At 38.6% G+C, this 22,687-nt stretch overlaps 1 protein-coding gene across 2 annotated transcripts in view; it reads left to right on the forward strand.

Moving 5' to 3' along the window:
• The window catches only part of Hpse2 (heparanase 2 (inactive)), an 814,466-nt gene that overhangs the window by 768,664 nt on the left and 23,115 nt on the right, over positions 1-22,687 (forward strand). For both annotated transcript variants that reach the window (XM_004669882.2, XM_045142106.1), the window contains exons 10-11: positions 14,352-14,497; positions 21,478-21,624. In XM_004669882.2, the coding sequence (XP_004669939.1) occupies positions 14,352-14,497; positions 21,478-21,624 (293 nt within the window). The remainder of the gene's footprint in view (positions 1-14,351; positions 14,498-21,477; positions 21,625-22,687) is intronic.

Below are 22,687 nucleotides of genomic sequence, written 5' to 3' on the forward strand. Positions count from 1 at the left end.
GGTTTTATGACCTTGCAAGTCACATAAAACACTCCTTACAGGTGTGGTGGCACACGCCTTTAATCCCAGAACTCAGGAGGCAGAGGTAGGAGGATTGCCATGAGCTTGAGGCCACCCTGAGATTACAGAGTGAATTCCAGGTCAGCCTGAGCTACAGCAAGACCTTAATTAAAAAAAAAAAAAACACTCCATAAAGGAAATATATTTGTAATTTTACTATTCTATGCCCATGCATGTGTACTTCCCAGAAGCAAAAGTAGTGAGAGTAGGAAAGCTAAGGCATGTAGAGCAAAGCCCAGTGGAGCTATGGAAAACCATGATGCCTTACCTTGCAAAGTGTTTCATTCTCATTCAGCGTGGAAACCTCTGATCAGCTTCAGGTGAATCTTAACTTGATTGCTCACTCAATCAAAGAACATTTATTGAATACTAAAGTCTGTGGTACTAGCCTGCAAAGATAAGTGGTCCAAATAGCTTCTGTCTAATGACACTTAACCATCTCAACACACACACATGCATCATGCACACATACATATACCAGGTATCCAGGTATGCTTCTCAGGGTGACCTGAAACATAACTGTAAACATTAAAAATATTTTAATGAAGCTCTAATTAATCTTTCTAAGAATAAAGATAAGAAAAAGTGGGCTGGAGAGATGGCAAGATGCTAAGTGGTTAAGGCACTCACCTGTGAAGCCTAAGGACCTAGATTCGATTCCCCAGTACCCATGTAAGCCAGATGCACAAGCTGACAGTGGCTAGAGGCTCTGAAGAGCACCCATTCTCCCCATCATTCTTTCTTGTTCTCTTTTTCCTTTCTCTGTCTCACACACAAATAAATAAAATATTTTAAAAAAAACATAAGAACAAGCAACATTTATTAAATACTTTGATGTATAAAGCACTTCCCAGTAGATTATCTCATTTAACCCATATGAGGACTGGGATACTTTAGAAGCAATAAATAACTGTCAGGACTTGAGTGATTATATATAATATATACATATATATAGCCTTTCAACTATAAGTAAATTATTTTTCCACTTTTGCTTCTCTAGGAAGGCCTTCATGATTTCCCCCAGTCATAAAAAATTAATTTCTCCTCTGAATTCCTGAAAGGCTACAACTATTCTCTGTTCATGTAGCATTTTATTTAGTAAACCTTATTTTATTTATTTATTTATTGGTTTTTCGAGGTAGGGTCTCACTCTGGCCCAGGCTGACCTGGTATTCACTATATATTCTCAGGGTGGCCTCAAACTCACAGCAATCCTCCTACTTCTGCCTCCCAAGTGCTGGGATTAAAGGTGTGCGTCACCATGCCCAGCTTGTAAACCTTTTATAGAGATGTTTACACATGTCTTTGCCCCAAAGTCTCTTGAGCATGGAATGAAAGCTTGTTCATCTTTTCATCTTGCAGACTGAACAGAATACCTGCACAGCATTAATCATGCTCAGAAAATGCTTATACAATAAGACTCAGTTATATTCACAGTTATTATATTCATAGCTGTCATTGGACTGGACAGAGCCTAGGGCCATGTTCCAGTCCCCTATTTATCAATCCTCTTCTGAAGTGTATCAGAATAGGTCTCAGGTGCATGCAGTGTAAACAACCCAGTCCATAAGCCCAAGTCATGTCTACATTTCCACAAAAGGCTTCTACATGTTACTTTCTGACCTATTGGTATAAACTCCAGTTTTGTTCCATCAGATTCACAGCTCTGAAAGTCAGACTTGAAGGAGCAGCCCATGTGGGTCCAGGCAAAAGGTTAGAGAATTCCTGAGTAGAGTTCTAGGGTTTAGTTCATGCAAAGAATGGTATAAAAAGCAGTGCTAGATCTGTGGGCCTTTTGTCTCATGGAAAGGGTTGAAATATTTGGCCCTCTGAAGTGGGTATACCCTTGTCTACCTATAGATTTTTGGAAATAGTAAATTTTTAAAAATGAATATGGTATGTGGATCAAGAAAAACTCTGGAAAATATGCAGTAGATTCATAGGTGCCAAAAAAGGATAAAAAGAAACCAAAACTAAATCATGGAAGTGTATCATACCATTATATACCATTATTAGTGACCATTTTTTAGATACTTTCTTTATATGTTTATCCCTAGAAGAATTTTTGTATCATTAAGCTTTGCTGGGCTGGGGCAGGGTTAGGAAGTAGTGGAATTGAGACTAGAAGAGAAACATTGCTGCTGCTTTGGGCATCCATTTGCCATCCCATCTCCTGGAATCAAGGATGTGAGCATCTGGAAGCTATGAATCCTGTTCACATGCATTCTCTATATCTAACCAGCCACCTATTCCTATCAGTGGTAGACTTCTTTAATAAAAGCCATGATCATATTTCTTCTAAATTAACCTCTTCAAGTCATTTTTGCCAATCCATTTTCTGAAAAGCAGTGAAAGTCAATTTGATGAATGTAAATTGAATAATGTTGCTTTGTCTGTTCACATTCCATAATAACTTCTCATGGATTTGAAGGAGAATTCTAAAATCCTTAGATTCATGGGAACTGGCCCTGCTACCTTCCTCTTACCCTACAGTTGCCTTTACTTACAAGGCTGATGAGGGTGAAGTGGTCTGCATTCAGATTTCAACATGCTGGACTTCTCATCCCAGAACCTTTGCACATGCTCTCAGCTTGCCACAAAACACTTTCTGATCTCACCCCTCTCTTATTAAAGTACTCAATATCACTCTGATACATTCTGTCCTGAACCTAGACTGGATAGAGCCTTGGCTATGGGGTCTCATGGAATCCTATCCCAGCAGAGCTATGGACATTAAGAAATTGCCAAACTCATATGGTTAAGGACTTTCCTAATAGGTTATAAGCTTACAAGGCATCCCAAGTGCCTGGCCAGGAGCCTTAAACATAGTAGGCTTTCCACAATTGGATTCCAGTTCCCACAAACACCAGGCTACAGGAACTGGTAGGATAGTTTCAGACCTCAAGCCAGTAGTTATTCCTGTAAATTCTAAAACCCTGTCAGTTTTTCCTTTCCTATTTATTTTGGTTCAACTCACTCCATACACTGCCTTGTCTAACTTTCAGACGGCAATTGACTTTCTGACAAATACCAGAGAAAAAGGAAAGATTTAAAACTCCTGTCATTTGAGTGTCACCTGCTATTAGTTTTTCCCTTCCTACTAATAAATGAGCATTATTTTTCTCCAACTTCTTCACATGCCTGATACATTTAAAGAATGGCTGTCTGTATTTCTCTTTGTCCCTTAAAAATTGCAATGTATTCTTTCCTCTAGGAAATTTTTTTTACTATTGACACAAAAGGCCATAATATTTGCCTTCTCTGTTAATGACTGTCTGAAAACTTCCATCATAGGTTATCTTTCATCCAATGCCTTGGTTGTCATTGTTGTTAGATATGTGTGTGTCCTTTATTCTTTTCTTGTCAATCCTATTTTTATTTTTTTCATACCTTTCTCCTAAGAGATATTCAGGAATTATTCCATTTGTATAATTTTATTTGTTATCATATGAATGTAATATATTCATCAGTTAAAAAAAGAGAGGAAGATGGGGAAAAAGAGATAAAGGAAGGGAGGAAGGAAGGAAGGAAGGAAGGAAGGAAGGAAGGAAGGAAGGAATAAAGAAAGGGAGGAAGAAAGGAAGGAAGGAAGGAAGGAAGGAAGGAAGGAAGGAAGGAAGGAATAAAGAAAGGGAGGAAGAAAGGAAGGAAGGAAGGAAGGAAGGAAGGAAGGAAGGAAGGAAGGAAGGAAGGAAGGAGAAGGAAAGGAATGGAAGGAGGGGAGGAGGGAGGAAATATTATTTAATTCTGCTGAAAACTGGTTTTCACAAGGGAGAAGTTAGGACAGAAAAGTGAGGAGGAGAGGAAGACAGAGAGGGAAGAGGACAAAGAAAGAATGAGAATGGAATGCTTTGTTGTTTTTTAAGAGATAGGTTAAATAGGCAGCTGAGAGAAAATCAAGAATGAAAACAGCAAACCAAAAATGTTCTGTGAAACTAAGAAAAGGTAAAAATTCCTACCCTCAACTGACATGCCAACCACAATCCTCCATGCTCCCTAGAGAGGACATGATAAACTAAACACAAACAACAGAAACCCATCTTGATGCAAAACAGTTCAAAGAGCTTCCACCCTATAGGTGAGTCAGCAATATTATCTACTTTGAGGAATCTCTGATAATATATATTTTATTAGTTATGTTTTATATTGCTTGTCACATATAAAAGATTATGTCTGTATATTATTTTTTATCATTTTTAATTATTTGCAAGAAAAGAGGGGCAGAGAGAGGGAGAAAGAAGAAAGAGAGAGAGAGAATGGGCATTCCAGAGCCTCCAGCCACTGCAAACCAACTCCAGATGCATGCACCACCTTGTGCATCTGTCCTACATGGGTACTGGAGAATCAAACCTGGGTCCTTTGGCCCTATAGGCAAACACCTTAACCACTAAACCATCTCTCCAACCCTATATATTATGTTAAAGCAAAACAATGCCATCAGTATTTGTGAATCCACCACCCAACCCAAACTAAAACAGCAACAATAATTCCTATCAGTCTGAATTCCTTCACTATCCCATTTTAGATTCCTCTTGTCCCATACACAGTAACCATTTTCCTAAATTTTATGTTTATCAGCCTATCATATTCATATAGTAATACAATCCTATTACAAATATGTGTACTTTAAAAGCTGTATTTCAGGGGCTGGAGAAGATGGCTTAGTGGTTAAGGCATTTGCTCACAAAGCCAAAGGACCCAGGTTTGATTCCCCAGGATCCATGTTAGCCAGATGCACAAGGGGGCACATGTCTCTGGAGTTTGGTTGGAGTGGCTGGAGGCCCTGATGTGCCCATTCTCAATCTCTCTCTCCCTCTCTCTTCCTCTGTCAAAGAAATAAATAAAATATTTTTTAAAAAAACTATATTTCAGAGCTGGTGAGATGGCTTAGTGGTTAAGGCACTTGTCTGCAAAGCCTAAGAACCCAGGTATGATTCTCCAGTACCTGCATAAGTACAAGGTGGCACATGTGTCTGGAGTTCATCTTCAGTGGCTGGAAGCCCTGGCATACCCATTCTCTCTCTCCCTGCTGTCCCTCTCTCCATAAAGAAATAAATAAAGCTATATTTCAGCTCTTATATACTGATATCTTAAAAAAAACTAAAAGGCAAATATTCACTTTTAATGTGAGAAATCCTCAGCTGTTATATAGATCACAAACTTTTATCAGGACATATTGCCTTAAAATTGGGATGGGAGGGCTGCAGAGATGGATTAGCAGTTAAGCGCTTGCCTGTGAAGCCTAAGGACCCCGGTTCGAGGCTCGGTTCCCCAGGTCCCACGTTAGCCAGATGCACAAGGGGGCGCACGCATCTGGAGTTCGTTTGCAGAGGCTGGAAGCCCTGGCGTGCCCATTCTCTCTCTCTCCCTCTATCTGTCTTTCTCTCTGTGTCTGTCTCTCTCAAATAAATAAATTTAAAAAAAATTGGGATGGGAGGTGGAAAATGAAGACTTTTGCAAAAAAAGTAGAAGTGAAGAAATTCTTCACAAGTGGTTTTCATAGAATATCATATTGATAGATGGAGAGAAAAGGAATACAGAGCATTTTGAAAGTGCCTTTTCTACAAATGGAAAATGAATGAATCTGCCAACAGAGCAAGTTTGAGGCTTAACACTGAATTCTCTTTATTGCTGTTTACTACCAAATCATTACTAGAAAACTCCAAAAATATTTTCTAATTTCATGCTCTGAACTATACACATTTTATTCCCAGTAGATTGATAAAAAGTGTAAAAGTCTGAAAATAACTGGTATTAGCAAATATACAGCAATTGCTAGAAGGAGTATAAGTTGTATTAATTGATATCACTATGGGCAACAGGCACTATGGGGTTGTATATTCTTCTACCTGTGAATGGCATGGTGATTCTACTCTTAGCTGTATGTTCTACACCAGAGTTCCTAAAACTTTGATGACTATCTGACTCACCTAGAGTCCCACACAATTTGGAAGCCCATCCCTTGAGATTGTAATTCACTAGAACCAGGTGATGCTTATAGATTAGTATTTCTTTAAGGCACCCACATATTGGGGTTGCTATTTATCTCCAGTCATGTTTGGGAGTAACACTCCTCTCAGTTTCTTTACCGATGTATTAGGAAACAGGAACAAGAATGTCAAAGCCACGTTGCTCATAGCAGCAAAACTCTGGGCACAACACACATATCCATCAGCAAAAGCATAAAAGCATAAGTTGTACTGTGCAAAAACAGTTAAGTAACATACAGAATTGCAGATGTATATACAGTGAGTGCATGTAACAACCTAGATAAGTCCTAGAACATAAAGTGTTTAAGTCAGACATTTACATAGAGCATGATGCCATTTTTATAAAAGTAGCATCAACTAGATCTGACATATCTTTCTTTTAGGAAACCTTGTAGGTCTCTCTGATCAAAAGCTCATTGTTGATGAAAGCCACATGCTGGTACGGGGAGTTACAGGTCAGTGCCCACTAAGAAAAGGAAAAAAAAAAAGATAACTAATATAAAAGAGTTAGAGAGAAGAGAGACTGAAAGAGAGAGGGAGACAAACTGTAGAAGATTAAGGTCAGTCTTCATCATACCCTCTCCAGTGTCTTGTGGCTCAGGTGTTCCCCCTAAGGGCCTGGTGAAGGTTCAACCATTTGGTCTGCCTTTTAGGATGTAGACTTTTATGGTACCATTGCCATTTGGGTCTAGAGTTAGGTCTCCCACCTCCTCCCTTGCCCTCCCCTCTCGCCCACCCACCCTACTGTCTAGTCCTCAAGATGCTTGCTGGGTATGTGAGTCAGCATCTTGGGTAGATTCAGGTTAGGTGCTGTAGATAAGTGAGACTATGTGGCGATTTTCTTTCTGTGATTGGGTAAGTTCACTGAGAATGATCTGTTCCAGGTTCAACTGTCTAGTATATAATAAATGAAATTATAAGTTACTCACTTTATGCTACAATAACTATTAGGATTTTGAAAAATACTGAAGTCCCATGTGCCAGATTATTTCCAATGAATTAAAAGAAAAAATAAAACTAAAAATATTGATGTGCTTTCTTTATTTTTTTTAATTATCCATGTCAAAAAGCATAAACTGTTAAAAAGGAAAGTACAAATTTGACAACAATATTTATACCATGCAATTATTATTACTAAAATTAAAATATTAATATTTAAAGGTAAGTTGTAGAAAATTCTAGGATGGTGGTAGAATAGGTAGCAACAAATATCTGTCAACCTAGATAACAATTACACTGGCAGAATCTGTTTGTTGTAAGTACTTTGGTACTCTAAAGGCTTACAACATGCCATAGAAGTCTTGATTATGAATCTCAGTTAATTTTGTTCAATTTCACCTTTTAGTTCAGCATTGACTACCATTCCTCACTTCTCATTCCTACATAGACAGCTGTGCACATGTGCTAGAGCTGCTTACAACCACCTTGCAGAAGCCAGAATGGGCCAGAAAGACAATGTCCTCAAAATATCACAAATCTCTGTTTGACTACTGACTGCTGCTTGAGATCTTTGCTTGGTGGGCTGATGACTGTTTCTGGGCACAGAGGTGTGAAGAAGCAGGGAGCCACTGCTGAGCCACTGCTGCAACCTGGCTCCTATCTGCACTTCCCACAGAAGATTTAAGTTCAGTGCCTGTTTACTTAACTCCTTCATTCTTTTCTTTTTCCCTTTTTGAGATCCAGACATTAAAAATGGGAATATCTGTGCTCACCTCAGCAGTACATATACTAAAATTATAATGATACAAAGAAGACTATAACAGCCCCTATAAAAACAGGAATATTTCAACATTTGCATATGCAAGGAAAAAATGTAGTTAAGTACACGTGACATGGGAAAGGTGCAGGTTCAGTAAAGAAAAATCTAGCAAATCTTCAACATTTTAGGCTGATCCTTGGAATAGAGTTGCTCTAAAACAGCTTAAATGTTTTTGCTTTTGTTCTAAATACAGCAAAGCATATTGGGACTGGAAATGAAGTTTCTAGAAGTTATCACATTACTAAATTAAAATGTGTAGTTTTCAACAATAAAATCACAAGACATACAAAGAAAACATAAATATGGCCTGTTACAACAGCAAATTAAGCCAGATGTAGTGATACATGCCTTTAATCCTAGCACTCAGGAGGCAGAGGTAGGAGGATCACTGACGAAAAATAAATATTAATATTTTAATTTTAGTAATAACAATTGCATGGTATAAATATTGTTGTCAAATTTGTACTTTTCCTTTTTTCCTGGACGAGAGTGAGACCTCAAAATCTCAAAATGTAGAAAAAGATCTCAAAAATGTAGAAAAAGAAAGAAAGAAAATAGCAAATTAATAGAAAGTATCCCTGAATGGGGCCCAATGGCATATCTACTACACAAAGATTTTAATATAGATATCTTTATTATTATTATTATTGATTTTTTTTGAGGTAGGGTCTTACCTGGTCCGTGCTGACCTGGCATTAACTATGTAATCTCCGGGTGGCCTTGAACTCATGGCAATCCGCATACCTCTGCCTCCCAAGTGCTGGAATTAAAGGCCAGCACCACCACACCCAGATAAAATAGATATCTTAAAGCACCTAAAAGAAGATGTTGAAAAAAAATCAAGAAAATGCACAAAATGGAAATATCCATAAATAGAAAGCCTACAGTGAAACCATGAGGAAGTTCTGGATCTATAAAGTTAAATGACTGAAATGAGAAGTTATGTAGAAGCAGATTGGAACAAACAAAAGAATCAATAAACTAGAAGGTAAGATATTAGAAATTATCACTTCTGAGGCGAAAAAAGAAAAAAAAAAAAAAAGCCTGACTTACAGAGCCTAAGGAATCTATGGACACCATCACAGGTACCAACATGTTCATTTTAGGAACTCCAGAAGAAGAGAGAAAGGTACTAAGAAAATAGTCAACAAAATAATGTCAGCCTTCCCAAATTCAATGAAAGTCATGTATAGAAACACCCAAGAACCTACATAAAATTCAAGTAATAAACCTAAAGACATGTATACACTATAGATACACTGTAGGGGGTGGGGAAAAGACAGAGAGAGGCAAGACAACAATGATCTAGATACGTTTTGTACATACATAAGATTGCCAAAAACAGGGAAAGGCTAGCTGGAAAGAAGCGACTCAGTAGAGGGCACATGAGAGGGAAAAGGAAGAGTGGTGAGGGGACTATGATCATGGTAGATTGTGCATATGGATGTTGTCAATAAAAAGTTTTTAAAAAGATGTACTATAAAGAAACTTTTTAAAGACAGGAAAGAATCTTGAAAGCAGTAGAAAAAGTCATCACTCATAAGAAATCTCATTAAGATTATCAACAGATTTCTCTACAGAAAATTTGGAAGCCAAAAGCCATTTATTTTCAAAATACTAAAAAAAAAAAAAGAAAAACTGTCAACCAAGAATCCTGTATCCATCAACACTTTCCTTCAAAAGTTGAGAAAAAAATAAACACTTCCAGATAAACAAAAGCTAAGGGAGTTTTTATCCCTAAACCTTTCCTGAAAGAAATGCTCAAGGGAGTCATACAGCTTGAACTGAAATTACACTAGTCAATAACTACAAGGAATATGAACACATATTCAAGAAAGGTCAACGATGGGCAATTATGAAAGTGTATATTATTTTAACAATGGTTTAAAACTGTGCTTTTTTGTTTTCTACATGGCCTAAGAAACATATTTTTTTAATATTTTATTTACTTGAGAGCGAGAGAGAGAGAGAGGAAGAGAGAAAGAGAGAATGGGCACACCAGGGCCTCTGGCCACTGCAAACAAACTCCAGGCGCACGCCCCCCTTGTGCATCTGCCTTACGTGGGTCCTGGGGAATCAATTTGGGGTCCTTAGGCTTCTCAGGCAAATGCCTTAACCATTAAGCCATTTCCCCAGCCCAAGAAACATTTTTTAAAATTTATTTTGTTTATTTATTTATATGAAAGAGATCGAGAGTGAAAGAGGCAGAGAGAGAGAGAGTGTGTGTGAGAAAGAGAGAGAAAATGGGGGCGCCAGGGCTTCCAGCCACTGCAAACGAACTCCAGATGCATGCGCCCCTTGTGCATCTGGCTAACGTGGGTCCTGGGGAATCGAGCCTCCAACCGGGGTCCTTAGGCTTCACAGGCAAGCGCTTAACCGCCAAGCCATCTCTCCAGCCCCCAAGAAACTTTTTTTTTTTTTTTTTTTCCGAGGTAGGGTCTCACTCTAGCCCAGGCTACCTGGAATTCACTCTGTAGTCTCAGGGTGGCCTTGAACTCACAGCGATCCTCCTACCTCTGCCTCCCAAGTGCTGGGATTAAAGGCGTGCGCCACCACGCCCGGCCCAAGAAACATTTTTAACACTAGTCAAAATCTTGTATTATTCCAATTTGTAACTCATATTTTTGTTTCTACATACTTTAAGTGATTAGTATGTTTTTATTTGGTTGGGTTTTTAAAATATTTTTATTTATTTGCAAGCACAGACAAACAGAGAACAGAGAGAGAATAGGCATGCCAGGGACTCCAACCACTGCAAATGAACTCTAGATGCAAGCATTACTTTGTGCATCTGCCTTTACATGGGTACTGGGGAATCGAACCTGGATTATTAGGCTTACCAGGCAAGTGCCTTAACTGCTGACCCATTGATCCAGCATGATTAGTGTTTTTTAAAGAATAATTAGTTCATATTTTATGTACACAGTATATAAAGACACAGTTTGGTCATATCAGCCACTAAGAGATGGGGACAAAGAAGTAAAAGAATAGAATTTTTGTTTAGCTGGTAGAAACACAAATTAGAGTGCTAATTAAGATGTTCGATGTAATCCTGGTGGTAACAACAAAAATAGTTATACAATATACATAAAAGGCAGTGAAAGTGAAGTTAAATACTTTACTATGCAAAAAAATCAACCAGACACAAAGGAAGACAACAATGCTAGAAATGGGGGGCAAAGAGCTCTAAGGCATATATAAAACAAACAACAAAATTACAGAAATACATCTCTCCTTGTCAGCAATTACCTTAAATATAAGTGGATGGAACTCTCCAATCAATAGATATGTTGACAACAAGAACTTTACAAAAAAAGGCAGTCGAATAATATACTATACTATAATATACTATCTACAACATACTTACTTTAAAGCAAAAACAGAATGAGAAGATGCAGAAAATAATTCTGATCAAGTAGTAACCAAAAGAAGAGTAAGGATGGCTATACTAACATCAGACAAAATTGGCTTTAAATCTAAAAAGCTTTCAAGAATCAGACATTATATAGTAGCAAATATTTCAATACATCAAGATTTAGTAATTACAAGCATTTATATAGTTAATAACAGGCAATAAAAATGTAAGACAAAAACTAATAGACAAAAGACAGTTCTATATAGTTGTAGAGTTTAGTACTCTACTTTTAATAGTGGATAGAGCAACCAGAGGAAAGACCAGTGAGAAAATTAGGACAAAACAACCATTAATTTAACTAGGCTAAGGAAAACACTCTGGCCAGCAACAGCAACAGTCCTCTTCTCAGTGCACCTGGGACCACATGTGAGTCCAAGATTAAATCAAGTATAATGTATACGTAGGATACAATATTATTCCATCTTTAATTGAAAATACTTCATAGGTGAACCTTGTGACTATTATGCTGGGTGAAATGTTAGTCATGCAAGGCAAAATATTGAATGATTTCATTTATATGAGACACACAGAAAGTAGAATAGTGGTTGCCAGGAGACTGGGGAGAAGGGAAATGGGGATTTTAATTTTAATGGGCATAAGGTTTTGGTTTATAACATGGAAAGATCTATGGATGCAAAAGTGGTTCCATAGCATTATGAATGTATTTAATGCCACTGAGTTCTATGCTCACACAGTGAGAAAATGCTGTGTAGCCTGCCCAGGTGATGAGTTGATAAATTTTATTTTAATTTGACACAATAAGAAAAGCTGAGGGGGAAAATGGCTATTAGAAACTAACTTCATCAACTTCAAAACCTGCTCAGAGCTTTACCCAGTATCCTCAGCTCCTTTTTTAGAGAATGGTTTATCATTTAGCTACCCTACACTGGAAAAAAGACTAACTTCAAGCTAAGAAATATGAATGTAAGTCCAACTTTAACACTTCATAGCAGTAAAGATTACTTATGTTGATCTTTCTAAATATATTTTATGTTATATAATTATTGAGAAGCAAACATAATAAATATCTTTTTTTTCTAAATTTGAGTGACTTGCTACAAATGTGTCTTACCGTAATTGAAAATTGCCATGATGCAAAAACCATGGCCATGCCTAGATACAAATTTGAGAGAAATTTCCTAAAATAAAAGCCAGGTGTTTGTGATGTCACTGGAATGAAGAAAAAAAAAGAGGAAAAAATGTGAGTCAGAACTGGAGAGAAAGAAGACCTTTCTTGTCTTCTAAGTGCTCTAAGAACGTGAGAATCAGAATAGTAACTTCCTATATAAAAACTGAGTTCTGTATAGAATTCTATAGAATTCTTACTTCTCAGCTGCTTCGTTACATAATGTGACTTTCTATTTCTCAGAGGGAATGACAGCATTGTACAAATATTGGAAGCAAATAGATCTGTATTTGATCCTATGACTAGTTTTGTGACCTCAAATGTTCCTTTGCACTTTCTGAGCCCATTTTATATCTGTAAAACAGAAATAAGAATGCTTTACTAGCCAAGTAATTTTACCATACCAGGTTCATAGTAGCCAACTTAAACATTAAGCTTATTAAACTTTTAAACTTTTATTATTTTTGAAGTCATGTTATAAATAAGTAAGAAAAAGGTAGAAATTCTATTGATGTGATGACACTTCACAAAATAATAAAAACAAAAAAATTATAATTAAATAGATCAAAATACATTTCCCTAAATGTGATTAAATATTCACATGTTAACTATTAGTAAATCACATTTCCTAGTCATCTTAGCATCACCTCAAGTTAATTAAGGTAATCACTTTAACACAACATGGACCTCTTCTGGCAGCAATGAGCATTAAAACTGTTCTAATTGATGCAGCTCAGCAGATGTTTTTAGGCAGCTGTTATAGATGATCAGATAGAAGAAACAGGACATCAGAAGGCTTCTACTTCAGAAGATGAAGGCAGTGAAAGCATGGCTAAGGTCTTTAACACTGAAAAATGTGTACTGAATATTATGTTCGTTTAATTCCAGAATTTGGGGTGGAGTTTGGGTAAATAAGTTAGAGAAGCACTATTTCACATACCCCCTTATAAAACTGAATTCATTAGCCAAGAATTAACATTAAAAGCTTACATAATAGTGCTCTCTCTCTTCTTCTCTCTCTCTCTAAAATAAAATAAAATTTAAAAAATCTTTGAAAGGGCTTATTAGTGACTTATCAGTTAAGGCTCTCACCTGCAAAGCCTAAGGACCCATGTTCTACTCTGAAGATCCCACGTAAGCCATATGTACAAAGGTGGCGCAAGCGCAAGGCCACACATGCCCACTAGGTGGAAAAAGCATCTGTAGTTTGATTTCAGTGGCTGAGGCTCTGGTGCACCAATTCTCCCTCTCTTGCTCTCTCTAAAGTAGAAAAATAAATAAGCTTGCATAACAGAAATGTAAATTTTATTTTTGTATCAAATAGGAAAATGTGATAATACAGTATAAGTTAATGTGGTGATAGATTTTTATAAGCTCAGATGTGTGTTGACTGCAAAATGAATATTGATTAATCAATTAAACTCAGACATAGAATGACTAAAATATCACATTTTTTATAGTTTAAAATCATTTGGTTGCAGAATACTGGGGATGACCAAGAATTGCAAACACGTTTTGTCTTTATGGCTCTGAGATAGACAAGTCAGTCCAGGCTGCTTTTGGATAAACTTCATCTCCCCACCCACTTCCTAGTAGTCCCCAGTGACAATATCTGAGGAATGATACTTTGGATTCTCAAATTGGTAACAATCCTAAGGATTGGAATTTTTCCATTCTACAAATAAACAGAAGCCATAAACTAGCATGAAAGTGAGTCATAGGAAACAAGGATGGAAAGGGTAAGGTCTCCAGACCTGGTTACTTCATTTGTGAAAAACTGATCCATTTGTTCCTAAGCTGCGCTGGCACCACCCCACTTACCCTGCTCCATGTGGTCAGCAGAGAGGTCCTGTTGGACGGTATAGCCAGAGCAAGCACCTCATTGGTTCCCACACCATGCTTCTGAGAGCAAGTAGTTTCTGGCTATGTGTTTGTCGTGCTTACTCAGTAGACTTGACTGTGAGTTCTCTCCCTGACTTTCCACCTCTCTCTTCTCCTTAGGACTACTGGCTCTCGCTCCTTTACAAGCGACTGATTGGCCCCAAAGTCTTGGCAGTGCATGTGGCTGGGCTCCAGAGGAAGCCAAGGCCTGGAAGAGTCATTAGGGACAAACTCAGGATTTATGCTCACTGCACAAACCACCGCAAGTAAGTCTTCACAAAACCTGAAGAAGACACACCCCATGGGTCTCAGCCCCTCTTTGAGTTCCAGACCATTGGGAACCTTCAAGACATACTTATGTTCACTATCTTGCTTAAAAACTGCCTCTACAATCACCATTTTCTTTGCAGGTTTTGAATGATTCTGAATAAATAATTTTTCCAATTAAATTCATCTCTTCATAGTATTTGCCTATAAAATGCATGCTGTTTGTTCAGTCTTACTCATGCAGCAAATTTTTATTGGGCATTTTCAACATGCCAATTGATCCAATACCCACAAGATTTTTATTTTGTATTATTTTTATGTATGTGCCTAAGACTGAGACAAATCAAGGGGCCAAGCCTAAGTCCTATGACCCACCACAGAACTTGAGGAAGTAAGTCTCCATGTGTAAGATGCATGTGGGAGAGCTGGACCACCAGAGCCTGGCCTAGACTAGTGTCGTCAAATTGGGATTCCATAAAGAAGGGATTGCCCAAGGGGAACCAAGCTAGTTTTAGTCACTTGCAGTATTTCAAATCTCTCAGCTGTTTTAGGTGTTAAGAAGCTAAGCCAAATGTACATGTCTTTCTTTTGTGTGTGTGTGTGGGGGGGCGTTAGACATAATAATTCAGTGTGGTGATATTGGTTTTTCTTTTTCTTTTTGATCTGAAGCACTGGCTATCATTAGAGTGGTCTTAAATAGGTAAATTAAGTATCAATAAATAAAGTCTGGTAGGTAAGATGTTTAAAACATAAAGACCGTAAGGGAAAAATTTAAAACTGGACTTAAAGCAGAAACCCATCTGGCCAAATATGTCTTTATTACATCACTTCCTGTTTAAGGCAGAGGAGACTGTTTTGGAAAAGAGAATTCTTTCTCTTACTGCAGAGAAAACCTGAAGCCAGGGACAGCCTCCTGACTCCTGCCAGACCTCCATCCTATCACCATTGATCAAGGGAGGGAAGCAGAAAGAACTGCAGTGGTCAGATTACACCAGATGCTCCTTCTCTGTCCTTGATGAGACAGGAGCCAAGCCACTTAATTCCTCATGATAAGATATTTCAAAGACTCACTCTGAATAGAGGGGAACAGGGGGGTAGTTGTCTTGCCTGTAGATACAAGTGCCTATTGTCGGGGAGGGAAGGCTGGCTTGGGCAGAGTCCAGAGGCTTTCAACATCCCTTTTGCTCAGCAGGAAGCTCAACCCCATCCCTGACAGTGAGTGACTTCTTTATGGCCTTGCCCAGAAGTTATCTGATTATCACACAAGGCAACATTGTATTCCCTGTCTCTGCCAGGCCCTGAGGCAACCACCCAAAAGGTGGACCCCCAGCCTCCAGGGAGAAAAATTGCTCTTGGCACCTTCTACCCCTATTGGAAAGCACACCACACACCACTCTATGGCCTTTATACTATTAGACTTGGGACTAGGGAAGAATAGTAGTCCTCATGTGGGCTGAACGGGATTGCATGTCTTCACAGAGCTCAAACCAATGTTCATTCTAGTATCCTTCAACATTTCTCATAAGATGTTTTCACTAATATTCTGAGGACATCATGAGCTGAGGCTCAGTAACTCACTCATTTTTATATTCATGGTGTCTAATATGTTGACTTGTATGAGAAGGTCTCATAAAAAATTGAATGACTGACTGACTAAAGGCAGAAGTAGGGTATCACGATGTTTCCTCTGATTTATAGTAATGGCTCTGCCCCTGTGTATCACATCAGCTAGAGAAGATGGCATTCGAAACGTCTCTCTACCTCACCAGAACACCTTCCCTTTCTATGGGAAACCACTACAGAACCTCTTAAACGGAGTTGTTCCCCAGTCCTCTATCAGTACAACCCAATACAACGTCTCCTTCTCCTCATTAAAAGGAAGCAGACTTTCATAATCTATGTCATACATATCCATAATAATAAAAAAATTTAGTGAGGTGCTGGGAGTGGTGGACATGCCTTTAAGCCTAGCACTTGGGAGGTAGAGGTAAGAGGATCACCATGAGTTCAGGCCAGCCTGGGACTATAAGGTGAGTACCAGGTCAGCCTGGGCTAGACTGAGCCTCTAAATCAAAAATCAAATTGAAATGAAGGACTTTTTCATTTCTTCAGATCAATAAGGAAAGTTTACAATGAGTACTCTGAGCTGGCTGTGGTTGCAGTCCTCCTCCATGAAGCTGGGGTTAGGTACCCAGATAGGTAGGTACAAGGATAGGAGAAGCATCTGTTCCCTCTCTGGGAAGCCGGGTGCCCTTTCTGTGTCTCACAGCTTCCTCAGCCATTGTAAGGAAGCACTACTAATTTATTTAGTTTATTTGTAGCTCAAGAGGCCAAAGATCAGAGAATCAACCCAGAGTGGGCACGTTAACTTCAAGCTAATCAATTTTTAACTAACGTCTGAAAATAAATGTCCTGTATCAAAATAGGGCCTAGATGATAAAATGTAAGTTTATTAGTAGAACATCCAAAGTAAAGTTTATATTAAAACAACTTCTGTACTACAGTGCATATTATATTCTTGTTATGTGATAAGCATCTTTCTATGTATTTGTACCTACATTGTCTTGTTAAATTCTGAAAATTCTGTGATATCATTCATATAAACAAATGCATTAATCATGCAAAAAGATTTGCATTTCACAAGAGCTTTGCCAGGTCATTTGGCATAGTGTCCTATTGAACCCACGGATCTCCTGAAAGTCACATGTTATCTATTTGGATACTTCAAAACCTCTCATGGAAGTCCCCTGCACTGTGGATCACATCTGACCAAGCAGAGTCTAGTCTCCTAAGACTGGCTGAGGAGAAAAAGTTAGGTGCTCATGCCAACACCAGCAGGTGCCTTTCTTTTGGGTTCTGGAGTTCACAAATCAGGGTGCTGGCAGGATTGTTCTTGCCCTAGATCTTGTTCAAAGAACAATCAAGTGTGAACCCTTTTTATGAGCCATTCTGCTAAGACAATATATGTTTCTGGGGTAGAGCAAAGGTCTTGAGCCACACTCAGAACCAATTGGACCCTGTTGGATGTTGAAGCAAAATTGGGCCTTTTGGGGTTCATGTTTGTCAATTATTGGCAAAACATGACTTCCTGTTTTTCAGAAGAAGTTTTTAAAGAGCTCATAAAAAAGGTTCCTGAGGCTTCTTGGACATCAAATGGCTCTTACAAAACAATATTTTGATGAGTTAAGTGTAAATGAATCAGAAACATGTGGATTAAATTTCCCTTAAAATACACAGGGGCTTTGAAATTAAGGGGAAAAATGTTTGGCAAAACAGGGCCTGATTTTACCAAACCCAAAACCTTTGAATTATATTTGAAGACAATAGACCAAATGAATTTTCAAGCACATTGACGGGCAATGATCAATGACCAAAGTGCATTATTCTTCCTCCCTTTGCCCAGACTCCCAGCTTCACTGGAGATGTTTCTAGAATATGACTGTTTTCTATCTGGAACTCAAGATACACCTCCCATCCGACTTCTCCCACCTCTTATATCCAGGAAATTCCCATTCCAATCTCCCTTCTCTGACTCACTTCCTCCTCCTCCCATGGCAACAGAGAAGATGTCAGGCAGGAAAAAAAACAGCCAGCAAAGATGAACTCCAGATACATGGATTGGCTTCTGGTGAAAAAGTCTCACCATAAGCAAGACAGGGCAGGAAAGATGTTCTACTGAGACAACTTCTTTACAGAAAGATACATATCCTAAGGTAACCAAAAGCTACCTGGACTTGACAACATTAAGAATCAAAAATGACCTGTTGCTGCTCCAAGCGTTTAGACACCATTTTCTTAAGGAACACACGCTCTTCCAGGTTTAGTTTTCTGTGGGCAAAGAATATACATTCTTCAGGAATCTGGATTCTCAACCCAGTACTCTCAGGTCGATGCTGGAATCTCTAGCCAAGAATGTGTCTTTGCAGCCAGAAGGCTTCTGCTTCATGTCCTTGCCCATCAGCCAAGTAGGGTGAGGGACTGTTAAGGCAGGCTTCAGTGCCAGCTCCTTGAGGAGGTCTGTGAGAACCTGTGCAAGTTGGTCCCTGGGCTGTACTGGTGTGTCTCTCCCAGGGGAACTATGTAAATGGAAATCAAACCATTGCCAAGCAGAGTGGAAAGACAGCTTTCCCCATAGCAACGCTATTATTTCAGGTCTCCCTCCCACCCTCCAGTTCACCACATCCCACCCTTCTCTCCTTAGTCTCCAAGGGCACATTCAGCCCCAGCTCCTCCGAAGAGAAATTCATAAATTAATCACTGCTGGTCTTGGTGTTATTTGCAAAAAGGTTTACTGTAATCTGGTTAAATCACTACCTACCCTTGTCTATCTTTTCTTGCACCCTAAAGCCCAAAGTACGTGTAGTTAGTGATGTCTTGCTCAGTTTTTCACGTAGCTCAGCTATGAAGAAAGCCCACAAGTAGAAATTAGCTGATGTTGTTCAGTGATGGTCAATACCAACATAGGCTGCTAGCATCTCTCTTCAGAGCTCAGGTGACGCAGTCTGCTCAAATCACTTGACAGTCTTCTCTGACTCATTTGGCCTTACAAACTAGTTCACATGATGCAAGGGATTAGACAAAAGTGGAAGAGGGGTGGAATTTAATTTATCAGAACAGAAATTCAACATCTAAAGCCCTGAACACAATAACTTATACTCTTACAGAAGAAAAACAAACACAAAATTTTTTAAAATCTGATATATGGCCAGTGGGATGATCAGGAGTTCTTATAACCTTAATGGAATGTTCTAACTTAGTGGTTCTCAAACCCAACTCATCAACCAAATATCTTAGGAAGATTTTTTTTAATACAGGTTTCTAAGCCTCCAGCCTACATGAACCTGAACCAAGATGAATCATGGAAATACTTCCTTTAAAAAAAAAAAAATCCCAAGTTGTCATACTAACTTGTTGGCTGCCTAACTCTTAACACCTTTAGTAACATAGTTGAGAGTCCTGGGGATCAAGGGGTATGGTGTCTTCAAGGAATGATGATTTCCTCTGGGCAAAGTTGACTTAAAGTTTCTCTGAACTCATCTTTTGATGGCTGGACTGAGTCATTTTTTCTGTTTCCTCTCATTAACCCATCCAGATGGGGCCCTAAAGGACCCCTTTAGAAACGTGGTCTTTTTTCCTACAATGAAAGGCAAATCATTATAATTTTGTTGATGTGTGCTGAAAGACTCCTGCATGTAGGCATATAGTTCTCCCATGGTTCTGGACATCCTGTGCTGGTATAAAACATTCTAAAATGGAATGTAACTAGTTTTATAGTCTTGGAAAACAGCAAAATAAGCCACAAAGATAAATAAATTTGACAACTTAAAATTTTTAAAGTTTTATATGTCAGAATACAATATCAACAAACTGAAATGGTCAAACAAATGGTAACACATATGTGTACACAGGAATGTTGTAAACAAATAGGTTTTATAAATCAATACAGAGATGGACAAAGGATGATAATAGGCTGTTTACAAAGGAAGAAATGAAATGACAGGTGGATAAAGGAAAAACTACTCTACTTTAATATGAATTCAAAAAATATAAATGAATGCAACACTAAGAGCCCATTTTTATCTCTCAAATTGAGGATATTTTAATCAATGTTCTTATGAGTATGTGGAAATAGGTAGCTCACATGGAACTGATACAAGAAAATTTCTTTGAGCTTTCTAGAGAGTTGATATTAAGATTATCAAAATGTGTGCCTCTATTGTAGTAAGTGAGTTTGGACTATACTAGCAAAGAACATCCAAATCGACATGGCTTCCAGGGAGAGGATGTGTTTCTCATTCATATGACTTGTCCATTATGGCTCATTTGTAGCTCCATTTCAGCACCCAAGTCAAGGGCACATCCTCTGAAAAAATAAGCAGTACAGTGCACATAGCTGTAATCCCACAATTTGGGAGACTGAGACTAGAGAATCACAAGTTCAAGGCTAGCCTGGACTACATAACAGGACCACCATCAAAAACTAAACAGCAACAGGATAATGTTACTCTTCTAGCAGAAGGAAATGAAACATGGCAAAACATGGGGTGACTCCTAAAGTGTCCATCCAGAGGTCTTAACAAGTCTACAAACATTTCACTGGACAAAACAAATCATGTGTTTACTTCTGGGTTCAACAAAGCAAGGACATAAACTCTTCTTACAGAGAGTGGTACCAGTGGTAATGAACTTGAAAATTTGGTGAAGAAATCAGCCTTGACCCAAGGAGTCCAATTTCTAGAACTTTTTCCTCAGAAATAGTCATAGTGTACAAAATATTTAAGCACAATGAAGGCTTTTGTAATATAATTTATAATGGAAAAAACTGAAAATAGTATCAACACACAAAAGTAGGGAATTTGCTAGATAAAGTCCATTAAATTTATACGACTGAAAATTAAGCATACTTTTATAAGTAGAAGAAAATATAATAACACAAGAACATGTTTAAGATATTCACTAACTGAAAAAAGCTGTGTGAATGGTTTCAGCCCAATTACAAAAACTGGATAGTTTATTTGTGTGTGTCAAAGGCCTTAATAAATATTTATCAAATTAATAAATAAAAATGCTGTATTTTTACAAAAATGCTGTATTTCAAGATCTTATGACCATGGGGAATTCTTTCTATCTTTTTGTTTCTTTAAATTTTCCTCCTTTTATTTTTATTTTTGCAATTACTTTTTACTTCTATGCTCAGAAAAAAATATGTGTATATGCATTATGTTTGCTAAAATAATGGCAGTAAATTTAAACAAAAGCAATGTGGTGGGAAGAGGGCATCTTCTTTCCAGGAAACCACAATAACAAGGCCTTCCTGTCTTGAAGGTCTATTGTGGCCAATATCCATAAATAACAAATGCCCTTTTCTGGGGTGGTCCTGTTTTTTTGTGCAGCCTATAAATTATTCAGGAGCATCTAACTGACCACTTTGTTTCCATGTTTCTCCTTTCCACTCCCTACCCCCCTCTCTCAAATTCAGCCACAACTATGTTCGTGGCTCCATTACACTTTTTATCATCAACCTACATCGATCAAGAAAGAAAATCAAACTGGCTGGGACTCTCAGGGACAAACTCGTGCACCAGTATCTGCTGCAGCCCTATGGGCAGGAGGGCCTAAAGTCCAAGTAAGTGCCAAGCTGGAAAGAGCTAAGGAACAGGGATTCAGGAGCTGAGTGGGAATGGAGCTGGAGTCATCCTTTTGCAGAAAACAATGGGGTGTAGTCATCATTCTGGGACTCCAGGAGTTGGAGTAGGACAAAGAGTGATCTGTAGTGGGAGGCACTTTGAATTACCTTTGGGACCCTTGCCAATCCCACTACCACGTGACCAGCTACTGGGCATCCTTGGTACCTGCCCATTAAATGCCAATAATGCCCCTGGTCATTTGACAACCAAAACTGATAGTTTGAAAACAGTGTCCATTCCAGCTGCCATATTCTGTAATGCTCTGACTCCTTGTACATCATCATCTATACATTTATGGAGCTTGGAGGAAGATGCACTAGAGAGAGGGACTAAGCTCAGAGATCAAGGGTCAGTTTGTAATTAACTTTCTATCTTCGATCACATTGCTGCTGAGTCTATTTCTGCATTTGAACAATAGGAGGAAAATTTCATTCTGGGGTGCTAGAGAAATCAGTGGTTAAGGTGCTTGCCTGCAAAGCCTAAGGACCAAGGTTTGATTCCGCAGTACCCATGCAAAACCAGATGCACAAGGTGGTGCAAGCATCTAGAGTTCATTTGCAGTGGCTAGAAGACCTTGTGTGCCCATTCTCTCCCTCTCACTTTCTGTCTCTCTCTCTCTCTCTCTCTCTCTCTCCTTTTTCTCTCACACACGCTCTCTCTCTCAAATAAAAAATAAAATATTCTTTTAAAAATTGTATTCTGCATCCCTTTCAAACTGTAAGTATGATTTTGTGACACTCCTTTCCTCCCTCAGTCTCTCAGAGACCACCGGCAACATTGGAGCACCAGTAGAAGGCAGTCCTAGGCCACAGTGAGACAGGCCTGGGAAAGGGCAAAGCCGCCCCAGCTCCCTCAGCAAGGCCTCTCAGGAAGGGTTTGGGATGCTCTGCAGACTGGGGGCGTTCCCATTCCATTTTTAATGTTTACCAAGTTTAGCAAAGCTGTAAACTTGGAGCAGGTGGCTTGCACTCCCACAGCTGCCCACAAATATTCGTACTATAA

The sequence above is a fragment of the Jaculus jaculus genome, chromosome 1 (genome assembly GCF_020740685.1).
Source record: "Jaculus jaculus isolate mJacJac1 chromosome 1, mJacJac1.mat.Y.cur, whole genome shotgun sequence".
Lineage (NCBI taxonomy): Eukaryota > Metazoa > Chordata > Mammalia > Rodentia > Dipodidae > Jaculus > Jaculus jaculus.